General features: G+C 35.3%; 1 protein-coding gene across 22 annotated transcripts in view; it reads right to left on the reverse strand.

Moving 5' to 3' along the window:
- Positions 1–15351, reverse strand: part of MPDZ (multiple PDZ domain crumbs cell polarity complex component) — a 98991-nt gene that overhangs the window by 32109 nt on the left and 51531 nt on the right. For 10 of the 22 annotated variants that reach the window (XM_039355227.1, XM_039355233.1, XM_039355226.1 and 7 more), the window contains 8 exons: positions 14941–15139; positions 13346–13387; positions 9521–9625; positions 6991–7083; positions 6136–6313; positions 4913–5023; positions 4007–4090; positions 884–1027 (listed from right to left, as the gene is read on the reverse strand). In XM_039355227.1, coding sequence (XP_039211161.1) covers positions 884–1027; positions 4007–4090; positions 4913–5023; positions 6136–6313; positions 6991–7083; positions 9521–9625; positions 13346–13387; positions 14941–15139 — 956 coding nt within the window. The remainder of the gene's footprint in view (positions 1–883; positions 1028–4006; positions 4091–4912; positions 5024–6135; positions 6314–6990; positions 7084–9520; positions 9626–13345; positions 13388–14940; positions 15140–15351) is intronic. The other 12 variants (XM_039355239.1, XM_039355249.1, XM_039355242.1 and 9 more) reach the window with 8 other exon arrangements.

The following is a 15351-nucleotide window of genomic DNA, read 5'->3' on the forward strand; positions in this document are numbered from 1 at the left end:
AAAGTAAAGGATGGGAATGCAGAAATGTTAATATATATATAAGGATATATGCTGAATAATTTGACTTATTCAAATTAAGTGAAAACTTAAAATGAGTAGGAGCAAAGGGGTAATACGGGAAGCCTTTCTTATTTTTATAAGAACTCAAGGCTGTGAACATACCCAATACTCCTTTCTCCTCCTCCTATTCTCTCCAGAACGATAGGCTAGCTCAAAGTCACCCAGTCGTTTTCATGGCTAACGTGGGACTAGAACCCACAGTCTCCTGGTTCCTAGCCTGGTGCTTTAACCACTAGACTAAATTGGTCTTGTAAAAACCGAACTTTCTATTTCTAACTGAACAAACAACTCACTTACAATCAATCCAACAAACATCCTCTTTACAGTTGCTGTAATGCTAACCTCCAGATACATGAGAATAAGATTGTACCGTTAACTAGCTGTAGTCAATATTTGCTAGGTTAACTTTTTACAAGCCTAACAGGATTTGTGGAAGGGGAAAATATTTCTATCCATGTTTTGGTCAAAAGTTCCAAAGTCCAGTGTTCAAAAGTAACAGGACTCATTCTGCCAATTAACTCAGCTCTAAATTTCCCCTTTAAGTAAACCCAAATCATGTTAGAAAGTTACACTTAAAATCTGAACTTTTTAAAATTCCAACAAGACCTACCATCAGACACTATCAAAATTTCTCCTACCTCGATGCCATAATTTAGTTCTAGCCCACCCATTCTTTAATCAATGGACAGAGATGAGAGGGATGAGCATGATGGCCATATTTCAATAGGGAGAATATTCACTTCCAACAAACCACTGGCATATGAAACATTATTAATATTATTAAATGAGGGTCTAGGAAAGGAAGGGAAAAAAGGATACACACATATTCACCAAGTCCACCACAAACACATGGGCATAATCCAACCTTGTTAGTGTTGAACTGCAGAGGGTCAACAAAAGGGTTAGTGCTGCTGAAGGCAGGAGGCTTAGTGAAAGGGTTGGACTGCAGAGAAGACATAGGGAAGTTCTATAAAAAATATAAACAGAAAGGAACTTGCTAATCAAAACACACATATAATAGGGCACATTCACACATGCATGATCTGCATTTGCCCAGTAGCAAATGGTAGCTTACGTATAGATAGTCCTTGACTTACAACCAAAATTGAACCCAAAATTTCTGTTGCTAAACAAGACAGCTGCTAAATGAATTTTGCCCCATTTTATGACCTTTCTTGCCACAGGTGTTGAGTGAACTACTGCAGTTGTTAAATTAGTAACACTGTTGTGAAATGAATCTGGTTTCCTCACTGATTTTGCTTGTCAGGTTTCAAAAGATGATCACATGACCCACTGCAACCATCATAAATACATGCCAGTTGTGAAGTGCCCAAATTTTGATCATGTGACCACGGGGATGCTGCAATAGTCGTAAGTGTGTAAAACAGTCATAAGTCACTTTTGCAGTGTCGTTGTTAACTTTGAACAGTCACTAAATGAATGGTTGTAAGTTGAGGACTACCTGCATGTGAAAGTGATTATACTGCAAGTACCATACAGAAATAGGGATTTCTTCTTAAACTAATAGTTTAATACTGTTATTCGTTAGATTTTTTGAGCTTTATGAATCATGAGAAAAATATTTTTATGCTGAAATTTTCCTAATAAAGCAAAAATGTTCCTCTGTTGTTTAAGGTGATTGTGCCATCCAGGATGTGGATAAGCCCTTGGATTCACCTACCTGGGTAAATATGCACATTTGTTACTTGTTCTGCTCTGACTTATTAAAGTGAAGATCAAAACAGATTCGTTAAATAGAATTTTAGCACATTTCTTCAGCGGGGATAAAGACTGCACACTATAGGAACAGAGATGAAGAAAGTAAACTCAACGAGGTTAGAATGAGAGAATGAGCTCATTCTACGACTCCGTATTTTTCAGCAAATAATATATTTATAGCTTTAAAATATAGGAAACAGACATTTTATTTGCCTCCCATTTTGGGGGGAAAAAGCGTGAGAGGGAAGGGCAAGTAATAAACCTGATAGCCAAAACTACTGGACATCTTTCTTTTTTTTTAAGATTGTTGTTTATTCTTACATTGTACTTTTAGGGCAATTTCTTACAATGTTTGGAGTGCTGTTTTTAAGACAAGATGGCAAGCAGCAATTCAACTGGTAAGGTTCTAGTGCCTCACAGCTAGCATACACCCCAGCTTATCTAGACATACATTCCATTCTCAAAAGAAATACACTAACAAACATATACGTGCTCTACATCTGGTGAGAACGTTGAGCCCTCAGCCTCTTAAAAGGGATTCGACAATGCTTACTCTTTATGATGCAGAAGACAACCAAAAAGCTCCAAATAGAAACTTTTTATAAGAAGTTTATTGCTGCTGATATACAACAAAGGTCTCTGAACAAATCAGTCCACTTTACCTCAAAGACTGAATTAAAATATTTCTCTTTATTTTCAAGGCAATACTTTTTGGGGGGAGAAGGTCAGCTTTCAGATAACAGGCCAGAACTGTTGTTGTTGTTGTTGTTATTATTATTATTATTATTTTTAAGAAAGGCAGGGACATGTCCAGCAATTGCTCACTCTTCCCTAATCTTTTTATCCTTCATTAGGAAAGAAGTTGATCATGCTGCATTTGAATAGGCTACTGGCGCTGTGAGAAAGTGAAGCATAATGTGCACTACCTTGAGCTTCTGAACAAAAGGTGGATATACATCTAAGAAACAAACAATTTTTTTAAAAAAAAAATGTATGCTAAGGTTGAATTTAACACAAAAATGAAAAAAAAAAGATCCAGATAATTAAAATGAGCAGGGGAAAAAAGCTTAGCTGCACTTATATAGAAAAAAGCAGACAGCATTATTTGACATTGCTTATATTATATTAGGAACTGCAGTAAATAGCAGTTTATCCTCAGGTCACTTTTGGGGACTATCAACATTTAGCTCAGCTAAAGTACTTTTTTCTTTGACTCTTTTATTGTGCTGCTGCCCAAGACCACCTAATGTTCTACTCTGAACTCTACAAATTCATATTATTACATGAAACTTCCTTCTCTGTGCTGCTCAAGTAGGCCTTAAAGAAAGACTTCTGCTTCACAGCAGAAGGTTTTAGCCTTGTGTATAAACAAGTTTCAGGAAATAAACCAGATTATCCCTTTCTTCAGAGAATTGAACAATACATATTTTTAAAAATAGAAATCCCTAACTTGAATAATTTCAAGATGCCTTAAACATGTCACATTTCATTGGAACCATTAAAAGCACATATTGAAGGTAATAAAAACTGAATGATAGGATTACAAGAGACATGCATGCAGGCAGGCATTAATCATTCCTTATTTACAAAACTCTACCAAATATAGAACCTCTCTCTGATTCGAAATAATCAGAAAGCACCCATAAGCGTTTATGTAACTCCTTTCACTAACAGTGCTAGCTCAAATTTCACAGGCAGATGGGTCCAACAAATAAGATAATTTCTGTTACTACAATAGCTCTGAACCATCATAAAACAGCTTGAGCATTTGTTGCACTCTTGGTAAATTACACATTTAATGCATAAACATATGTAACAGAATAAACCACTTTTATTGTGTATAAGTAAAATAAGAATTGTTAATTGCTAAAATTTGTTGATCAACAGAAAAACATTCATATCCTTAAAGCAATGCTTTAACTCTTCCCAATGGATGAAGAAGTCATCTATGCTGGTGAAGTTACCTTATTTTTTTTATTATTTCATGACGGTGACTACCAAAATAAAATACAGCTAGCTTTCAGGTTGATTGCTTATGACTAAACATTGGAAATCCCCTTAGAAGCTATTAGGATTTCAGATAAAGAGCACAAACTAAAGGCACCATTTTTACATCACCAACATTCAGCAAGCAAATATATTTTCCCATGCCACGGCAAATTCACAAGCTTCTGTTAGTTCTGCATACAAATCACCAACATTCAACAGAATTATCCATGCTATTTACCTGTGATGACTGATGGTAAAATGGATTATTAAGTTTCTGCCCACCAGGAGCAGATGATGCTAAAGAGCTATAAAGAGATATTGGCTGGGAAACAAGAGTTATGAAAGACCCAGTAAATCAAACATGCGAGTTACACAAAAAAAATAAAAAATCTACATACAGGAAGTATAGTTTCAAGGGATGCAAGCAACAATATTAAAATGACTATGTAAAGTGGCTGAAAGCCATATCCTTTTATGGAGGGCTGTTCACTGATTCTGCACTGTGGACTTCTCTCCCTCCAAATTTATGCTTAAGAGCAAAATGAAAAGTACAGGAAAAATTGCAAGGAAAAAGGCGTTATATGGGCAACCACATAATCTTTCAAATATATAGCCTCGTATGGATTGCTTAGCCTCTGCACAGATCCCAATTCCTTTCTGGCAGGAATGACTAACAGGGTGGAAATCAAAATGGGATACATACAGATGTGAAATAGTAACAGGATCTCAGCTACATTAGTAATATTATGTTCTCCAGAGCAACAGTGCAGAAAAATCCTCAAAATCTTACTCTATCATTGATAGCATAGGTGTCCAACCGTGGCCACTTTTAAGACTTGTAGACTTCAACTTTTGGAATCGGACATCCCTATAGCATGTAAATATTTCATGAACTTTCTGAACGATTAAACAGGATAGCTGTGAAGTGCAATTTCCTGTTTCCAATCAGAAGTGTTTCAGGCTACCACAAAATCGAGTACTAACTTCAACCTCAACTAATTCTGCTCTTAGCTTTGTAGATGATACAAGATTTAGGAAGCAAAGCCTCAGTTCTGCTCAACTTAGCAAAATTTGGGATAAATGTTTAACTTTGGATGCATATATATGGTTCTACATATTTTTTTTTCTTACTTCGTACACTTACCCTTGGTTTGCTTATAATGCTCTGTACCATGAAGACTACCGGGTTGCCTGCTCTTCGAATGGCTTCCACAGCTTGCTCATGGCTTGCATCTCTGAGATTTATTCCATCCACCTGAAAATGTAAAGCCTAAGATTAACATGAGAGTACACGTAGCTAAAAATAAACTTCTAAAAATTATACCTATTTCTCTATTTTATATAAGCAAACAAACAAAACTCTGTAGCCAGTCTCTTCTAAATTTCAGTCCCTCCTATGCAGTATGTCATTATTTAGCAAGATCGTATTATTATGCATGAACATCGTCAACAGGCTGCAATACTCAGGATATACTAAGAGAGTGGATGTTATTATTGTAAGTTATAATTTAACATTGTTTTTTTGTCAGGGAATTTAATCTGAGTTTTTAGTGGTTCAGATATGGAGCTTAAATTAGACTCTGATTTCACTGGCTGTCCTTCAAACATAACATAATTTTAATTCTTGTTTGGAATCTAGGATGATCTTAAATTCAAGACTATCAGTTTTGGCATAAACCTGGCATAAATTTGCATTATTAACATATATAACAAGGGTAGTGTAAAATGCAGTAGGATAGAAGAATATGAAGGGTTCTTCTGAAAACTCAATGGGTTCTATACATCATTTTGTATGAGAAATGCATTTTACTCATATTTGTCCATTGGTCTCTAAGTAAATGTTTCAGAGTCAAAATACATGGCAGTGGGCACAATCTATAAAACACCTTTGGAAATGAATGATAAATAATTCATCCTTTCAAATCAAGATTGTGTTTATGTGTTTCACTGTTGTAAGCACATCTCCAATTAAATAACATCGGTTATTTTTAAAAATGATATGGCGCTATATGATATATTTATTTTTTATTAATTTATTTTAAACATGTCCACCATCTTTCAAACTCTGGGCAGCTCCCAAAAAAATCATTTTAAAAACTATGAAATATTTTTTTCAAAAAATATTCTTATAAAAGATTCTTACAAAAATAAAGTTTTGCTCAGAAATGTGCAAAAACATTATTACATTCCAAGACAGAGATGGGGAACTATGGCCCCTTTAGGACTTATGGACTTCAACTCCCAGAATTACTGACCCAGCATGGCTGGCTCAAGAATTCTTGGAGCTGAAATCCACAAATCATAAAGGGGCCATAGTTCCCCACCCCTGTTGTAAGCCCATTTAAAAAATGGAAACCAACATAATACCTCCACAATTCTATCTCCTGTTTTCAAGGTTCCATTTTTGCCAGCAGGACTGTCTTCAAGGATGTGTTTGATGAAGATTCCTCTCATAACTTCACCATTGTTCAGACGACTTCCCATACCTCTTCCACCAACAATGCTGATTCCCAGAGACTTGCTAGGCTCTCTCCAGAGCTCAACCCTGCAATGACAAATCAACAAAAAAAATGTATTGACTGAGGTGCATTATAGTCAGGAAAAAAGGGTTTTACTAAACAGGAAAAACTAGATGCTTAAAATTAAAACAGCAGCATGCTATAAGGCTTGTTCATGAGGAACATTTTATTTAATTATTTTTATTTATTCATTATCCTCCCTTTATTATTGTGGTTGACTAATTAAAAGTCATTCCCACCTTCCCTCCCCCTGTATATATGGCTCCCTCCTTCTCTATCTTGTGTTAATGATTTTATTTTACTTGATTTGTCATTTTATATCTCATGACTTTAATGTTTTTATGCTGTAAGTCAACCAGAATCATTTGAACTAGATGGGAAGCGAATAAATTTCTTAATAAATCACTGCAATTGTTAAGTCAATAACATGGTTGTTAAGAGAATCTGGCTTCCCCATTGACTTTGCTTGTCAGAAGGTTGCAAAAGATGGCTCCATGGCTCCGGGACACTGCAACCGTTATAAATAGTGCCAGTTGCCAAGCATCCAAATTTTGATCATGTCACCACAGCTGCAAGGGTCATGTGAAAAATGATCATCCATCTCTTTTTTTCAGGGCCACTGTAAATGTGAACAGTCATTAACGAATGCATTCTCTTTTAAAACTTTCAAACTGATCAACTGGGCTCAAACTCTGAAACACACCGTCTTGGTTGATTCCAATTACTGTAGCCTGTGTTCTGAAGCTCACTTTCTTCTCCTTCTCCTTCTTCGCGTTCTGGTAGTTCTGGAATTTCTCTGCATGTAAACAAACTTTACTCTGTATCAAAAGAAATTATTATTTTCCCCAGAACAGGTCTTTTAATATTTGGGGACATGTGAAAAACTTGACGAACCGGTAAATTAGCACAATATATCTTTTAAAAACCTGTAATGAACAGAAACATTCATTGGGGGATAATAATATAACAATGACAACAAGATGGATGCAAATAAGGCAACAATAACAGTAAAGGATCATTGGATGGAGAAAAAAAATAAGACCAGCTAGACCAGTCATGAAATTATGCAAGGACAGAATAAATAGATTGATACATCCTGAGATTTATCAATGCAAACAATATTAAAACTTAGATACGAATTCATAAACATCAGTATTATTTGCATATTGCCTTGTTTGTCTTTTTAAATATAAGCCATGTGACATTGGCTGAGATCAAATATCAAACGCCTCGATATACATGACCAAACACATTTCCAATATTATATGGATATATGGAGATGAGGTTTGTTTGTTTTTTTAATGGAAGCTTACTACACTTTATAGAAGTCAGATTTTAAAGAACAAGTTTTTCAGAGGTTTGGAGGAAGGTAGACACTGGAAAACACAGTCTAGCGAGTTCCAATGAAAATGGGAAATACGAATCTTTACTCTCTAGCCATAATCTGATATAATAGGAAAAATCATCAGCTCACACAACAGGATTGCTTTCTTTCACTCTTCCATACAGCCATCTGAAAGACCTCAAAAATCTGCTCAGGGAGAGTTCCATTTTTTTTAGAGAGAGAAATTATGAGAAACATACCATATCACCATATTCCATCCACAGAATTTTCCAAGGAAACATTTCTAATTAATTAATATATATTTAATTTATAGGCAGTCCTTTTAAGAGACATCTTGCAGAGTATCAACTAGATTTCTTTTCCAGTACAAAAACTATATCTCACTTAATTTCAGACTAAATCATCTATTGGGCTGATGACAGTGCTTCCCAAAACACAAACCAAGATTAGCTTAATAAAACTTTTTGTTCACACTCTTCTTCATGTTTCGATCCATATGTGGAAGAAATACAATTTTTATGCCCCAGAATACCTTTCATGCTTTTCAAAGACAGGAGCCTCCATTCGGTAATTTGGGATTACATCGAAGTTTCTAATACATCTAATCTGAATGTGGATGCTATGCTAAGCCTCACTGTAATTTGCATGATTTTAATTTAGCATACTGTATTAATCCAATTAGGCATTTATGGCTAAGCATAATCGGTAAAAGCAACTGCAAATCAAGGCTTAGTACAATACATGAACCAGGACATACCATCTGTTCCACTTTCATTGCAGTGCATAAAAAGGAGCAAGGGAATGTGGGCAGGTATGTTAGAAACTGCACACATATTACAGGCCATTTAGCATGAATTCACTGTTTTTCTATATGTACTGAAGAAAATGGGGAAGGGAAATAAGGTGAAATGAAACATATGGTGTCCCTACAGAGATTAAACTAGGCTTTATAATTATCTAGTTTCCATAAAGTGGAACAAACAATGAATTTACCTAATGATGCTTTGGCTTTGATATATCTCCTCATTCCCTGCAGCAATTATACAACTATGCTAATTACTTACGTTCACAGTAACAACCCATTACCCCTACCCCCTACCCCCCCCCCAGTAAAATGATATCTTGGGCAATTTCAATGGCGATTAGGTTTGCAAGATCCCACAGAAAGACCTAACTTATCTCCCTACATCTCATTTAAAGTAAGTAACAGTTTGATTATTCGAAGTGGAATTGTTGGGAATTTATTGGGTGGTTCTTTCTAACAGATAATGTCAGGCAAAACATCAGTGTGTGTTATGTTCATCTCAAGTCAATACAGTGTGAACACTTTCTGAAGTTCCAGCTTAACTAGTAGCCAGGACATTGCAGAAATGTTGATAAAATGGACTTTGCATGAAACAGACCAAATTTTGGAAGTGATTCACATCACTCGTATCAATGTACATCATTTGAATAACATCATTATTATTCAAATAAACTGATGCAGTTACTTCATTTGCCTAATAACATCATCATGCGATGAATAAAAGTAGTTCCAGTGATATATTCTCCAATTTAATGAACTATTGGCAATAAGAGACACCCCCATTCCCAGTCATACTGTTAAATTGATGGTCAATATACCATAAATACTTTGGGGTACAAATGATAAGCCTGCATATTCCGTTGCCTGCATTTAAATTTTTTTGTTCCCTTTTCTAAAATAAATACTTATAAACCAACGTTCCCCTCTACTCCCACAAAGAAAGAACAAGCACATTTGTATTTTTCCAATCAATATCAATACAGTTTTTCTTCATCCATTCATGGATAGTGTTTTTAATGCATGGGTGGATTGAATTAAAGCAAAAGGAATTGTTTTTATTAGTAGTACAGTATTCTAAATTACCTCACAGTGTGTGAAGGGAAAACATCTAATGGCATTGTTCCTTCTGGCTGCTGCCCTAAGTTGGCTTGGTACTCTTCTAATTGCTCTGCTGGCACATAGCTAATGCTGCAACACAAAAGTAAACATGAAATTAAAAGCTGCAGATGTCTGGATATAGTTCAGTATTGAGCAACAGAGATTTTTAAGGCTATAATTCACAGTGTGGCATTGCACAAATATCTTCTTCTTAATCCAGAAAGCCTCCTTTTCATGTATTTGGAATGCACCAAATGCAAACCATGCAGGTCAATGTGTATTGCACTGCATTGCATTACATACTGTATTATATTATAATAATATCGTATCAGTTATAATGTGCTTTCTGTGCTGTGAAACAAACACATTGCAACTTCACTGTCTAGAAACAGTGTCTTTTCCTTAACTGAATCTAATAATGTTTATTTTTGATTAAAAACAATCCTCTAACTTTCCCTCATTCCTGAATCTGGAAACCTTGAGCAAACATCTATTATTCCTCCTACCAGCTAAGAAGTTCTGTAGGTGACTTTTTTATTTTTCAAATCAAACTGGTAAAGTTTCAACTTTCTTAGCGAATGGATAGACATAACAGAATGGATATCCAAAAATTTCACTATAATTTCTGTGAAGTGAGGAATTTAAAGCTTCCTGTTTTACACTGTTATTAATTGTTAATTGAATTAGAAATTTTGGTGACATTTGGTAATATTTTAAACAGCTTTATTGCTATTTTATTCTTTGGACTTCAGCTTGGGTACTTTGGACAGGCAATGAATAAATGTGAAATATTTGTAGATACCAATTTAAGCCAAAATATCCTCTCTTTTCTATGAAGGTTATCCTCAGATTACGCAGTTCCTTATAAAGGAAGCAAAGTATTAGTTAGTACCCAAGAGACATTATGACACATATTGAAAGAATATCATTCTTTTAAAACATTTGGTATTTAAAAAGAAGCAAAATGCAACTAGGATAATAGTGAAGGAGACTATGAGCTTTAAAAAGTTATGAATGAAAATGACATTAAATTAGTATCATTCAACAATGTTTTTACTGGTGAAAACAAACCAAACCAAAACAAATTAAAAGTACTCTCTGGCAGCTCAGAAATAAAAATCATTACACATAGTCCACGTTTACTGACTGCCTCCTTTTACTTTACAATTAATCCTTACATTTGTGAGCTTTGCAGAACCTTAAAGCAAAGGGAAACTGAAATGATCATAACCAACAGCTGTGGCTTTATTTAGCAACCACTTCATGTAAAGACCAAGTTGCCAATCCCAATAGTTGTCATTAAATAAGAAATACCTGTATTATTAGAACTGCATTTCCCTGCAGTATATAGGATATTCATTGTAACTCCCAAAACACTCAGCTTAAGCAGGAAATAGCTGCAGAACTGCCAAGCAAGCAGAACTGCATTCTAATTCTTGCTGGCTGAAAGGAACTATAGAAAGAAGGCTCTCTATTAAATGAGAAATTTCAGAATTCACAGCTAGCAAGGCAGACACTACTAATCTAAAGTGATCAAGGATTAAACTGATTGTACATTGATTCTTCAGAAGGTAGTGAAGACGAGAGTAATTTTCATCCTGCACCAACTTAAAATGAGAAGAGAGGGATGTAAATATTATGTATCATGCAACAAAGAAATAAACCACATGCATGATTTAATAGGCGGAGATGTTTTATGTATACTATGATAGGAAAGAAACCAAATAAAGAAATTTGTGATCACATTTAGAATAAACCACAGTACCATTTTAATAATGAAGTTAAGATTCGTTTAGTTACAGCGTAGGGAAAAGAAAAGGTAAGCACTACTGAAAATACAAGAGTGAGATTAATCCAGACATCAGTACATGGCTGTGTCAGTGATAAGTAACTTGAAAACATAACAATACTTGAAGAATGCGCTGGAATTTGATGCTTCCCATTATATAAATGTTGAATCTTTCTTAAACTAATGGCAATTGGGCAAATAGTAGAATACCCAGACATATCAAATCTGAAAAGCTATATTATAGCATCAGAAATATGAAGGACACTGGGATTTCTAAACTGAAATGGAGTATCACAATCTGGCTTAAGAAGAGCTGAAGTACTCCTTGAAAATCAAGCAGCTGTGTTCCATGTATCCACCACTGTAAGCTTAGCAGTGTGAAAAGTCCATAAACATTCTTTCTTCCCCTATTCCACAGGTGCCAAATTCGTGACGTATCGTCACATATCGCCATGTTTTTTGCCTTTGCGGAGCTGGGGTGGGCGTGGCCTGCACGTGACGCATCTGGCCTGTGGGCTGCCAGTTTGACACCCCTGTCCTACTCTATGTTGTAACTACGAGATGAAACGGGTAAATGGGGAACCTCTGAGTTACCTGTGCTACAATTATCTACAGAAACATTGTTATTGTTGAGGAGAAAAAAAAAGAATCCCGAACAAAAATGGTGGGACATTGAAATAAAAAGCTAATAAGAGCTATCAAGAAGGTAACTTTTTTCTAACAAATGTTGAATAAATATGTATCTTTTAAAGAACTAAATAAAACATGACTTCACTTTTAATCCAGAAAATGCTGTGTCCAATTTTAACCATCCACCTGTAAGGGTGGAAACAGCTTCAAGATATCGGTTTCTCTGATGGATACATGGAGGAAATATGGATCCCAAAGAAACAGGGATATTTCTGCTTTGTTTCTACACTATGGATGTTTAAAGATGGATTTCTCTCCTTTTTAAATCAAAGGAAGGGAATTTATCCCTTTGCAGCTCCACAGCTTAGATGACCTTAGTTAATGGACAATTAGGGTGCCTTTGGATCTAGTAGATTAATAGATTGGCTTCCCAGGACATCTCCTGACTAAACCCTGGCAAGCAGATTATCTGATGTTTCCAACAATGGATTTTCCTCTTCAAAATCCAAATTTTCTCTCTGACCGCTGAATGGAAAATCTAAGTATCAGTCTTCCTTTAAAATTTAAAGGCAAAAAGGTGCTTCAAAGTGTGTAGACGGACACATACAATTGCCATTCTTTAAAGCAGCCAACCCTTTCCCCAGGATCTCACATATACTGCATGAGCCTAAGAAAAAGTTGTCTTGATTTAAAGAGCTGCAGGCCAGTACATCATCTTGCATGCTCTGAAATATCTTTTTGTTTTCAACTCCAAAGATATGCACAACCCATCATTCCCCACAAGACTGCATCCTAAATAATTTACAGCCTGCATTTCTTTGAGCATAAGTCTCAAAGGAACACAGAAAGGATTCTATAGTATTCCCCTATCCACATATTAACCGATTACTTAGGTACAAAAAGAAGTTGGAAATTTGATTGATATTTGGCAAACAGTGTTGTTTGAGAAATAAAATGGGTTGCAAAACCTGAGTACCTCTAGCAATTACTGAATTATAATTCCCAACATCTCACACCATTGGTCATCCTGGGTGAAGCTTGAGAGTTTTGCTCTGCAAGTTCCCTGTTCCAATCTAAACCATCAACCTGGCTTCTATAAACTTATCTTTAAAAGATGAATGCCATGTTTTTAACCGATTAAAGCTATATTCATCATAGAGCTCCAAATATACCTACAAATTGAAGGATTTGATATAGTTGAATAATTAATCAGGTAATCTTATCTAGTAATAGGTTTTAATTGGGTGAAAGCATCTGTGTGTCTGTGTATATTATGCAGTACCTATATCTGGATATATCCCAGCTACTTCTGATGTTATGAAAGCATGAATGAATGAACAGACAAGTTGGAACACAGAGCTATAATGAGCTTTTGAATCGCCAATACTCACACATAAAAGGGGGCCTGATCATCAGCAGGTGTTGGAGAAGATCTAGAATGTGAAGCATACGACGCAGCATCTTTTTACAATAGTGTTAACAAATGTCAGTGACTTCTACTCAATGAGAGATGCATACACACATATTTAAAAGTGTGCATTCCTGCTTACTTTCCTTTTCCCCCTCTCCACCTCTATTCTATCCACACCTCCCATCAGAAAGCATCTGTTCTTTATTGGAGTGTATAGCAATGATGATTAACAAGCATGAAAAATGCAACCGCAATCAATCTTTTATTCCTTGATCAGAGATTCATCTCCACACGTTCGGTTAAGGCAGGTGAATTCTGAATCAGCTCTGTAATTATCTGGCAGATGTTAGAGGCAGCTGTTATAACTACTGCTAAAAGCAAAAGTCTCTAAATATTGTTAAAGAAATGTAAGGTGCAGGGAAGAAGGGAAGACACACATATCCTGATGATGCTATATATCTGCTTTTCTGTTTAGGAAAAAAAAGCTTTATATATGAAGGGAAGGAAGGAAGGAAGGAAGGAAGGAAGGAAGGAAGGAAGGAAGGAAGGAAGGAAGGAAGGAAGGAAGGAAGGAAGGAAGGAAGGAAGGAAGGAGAGAGAGAGAGAGAGAGAGAGAGAGAGAGAGACTGACTTAAAATACAGTTTTCTTCCTAATATTTGTAAAAAATATACTGAGAAAGCATAATTCTTCTGTTTTAATTTTATGTATCATAATTTCTATATTCACCATTTTCCACTATTGAAATATTTCTCAAGTCACCTGAGGTAATAGATCAAAGCTTAATTTATAAAATTCCAATGTTTTTTTCTAGTTGATCTGCCTGAAAGAAAATTATGTAATTTAAATCCCATGCAAATACTATCACTGTGTCCTCCACGAATCCAGCAAATCCATAGATTCAAAAAGGTGTTAAATGCCCTTTTGTCACCCAGATCAATATACAATTCTTTCTCACTGTAAAGCTACTATTAATTGGAAATAAAGGGTTGATCCTTTCTGCCGTTTGCTCCTCCCATTCATCTAACAAACTATTTTTCCCCCAACATGCCGTAATATTCCATCAACTCTCTCCATTGCTTAGACATTAAAGGTGAATATTCTTCAGGTATACTAATTGCATTGCTGGTTTGAAGGAGCAGTTGCTAAGCTTTAATTTTTAGAAGGCAATTCAGGATTTAGTTTAATAATATTTTTTAATCCAAGTTCAGAGTTTTTTCATTTTAGTTACATATTTGTAAGATTAAGTGATACGGGCAAACATTTTCTCCCTTATGGCAAATGGCCAGCAAGTTCCATGTATTTATTTGAGCCCATGAAATTACATCAAACCAGTGAATAGGATCATCAAACTACCACACTGGGTTGCAATTTTGGAATTCTCATCTATTAGCTGGTTGTGATTCACAGAAGACATTTCAACTTCTTCCATCAATGTAGAATCCAGTTTAATACTGAAACTTCATTAAAATACTGAATTAATGGAATTAAAAAAAAACAGTCAACAAGTGCAGTAACAATATAATTGATCCGTACCATTTTTGAAATTCTACCAATCTATATGACATCCAACTTACTTTATATCCGGTCCAATGACAGAATGCCTCCTTAGCATGGCCCGTGCTTGGGCACTAGTTAAATTAGCAGTAGGTTCCTCATTAATAGACAATATACAGTCTCCAATACCAATTCGTCCATCACGATTTATGGAACCACCATGGATAATGCTGCGAACTATCATTCCCATGCCATCTTTATTAGAACTTACTGTCATCCCTTACAGGAAAAAAAAGTTTAATGCTTATAAGAAATACGGGAACATGGAAAAAAAACTAATAAAAACTTTTACAAAAAAAAAAGAAAGAAAGATGGGAACAATATTGGTATCTGACTTGATCCTACACTGAACATTCATTTTCTGAAATTGTTTTTATTTACACGTTTATCTGTATTTCTACCAATATACTCATACTTCCACAGATTTTTTT

This window comes from Crotalus tigris, unplaced genomic scaffold, assembly GCF_016545835.1.
Source record: "Crotalus tigris isolate CLP2741 ecotype Arizona unplaced genomic scaffold, ASM1654583v1 scf7180000018649.364394, whole genome shotgun sequence".
Taxonomy (NCBI): domain Eukaryota; kingdom Metazoa; phylum Chordata; class Lepidosauria; order Squamata; family Viperidae; genus Crotalus; species Crotalus tigris.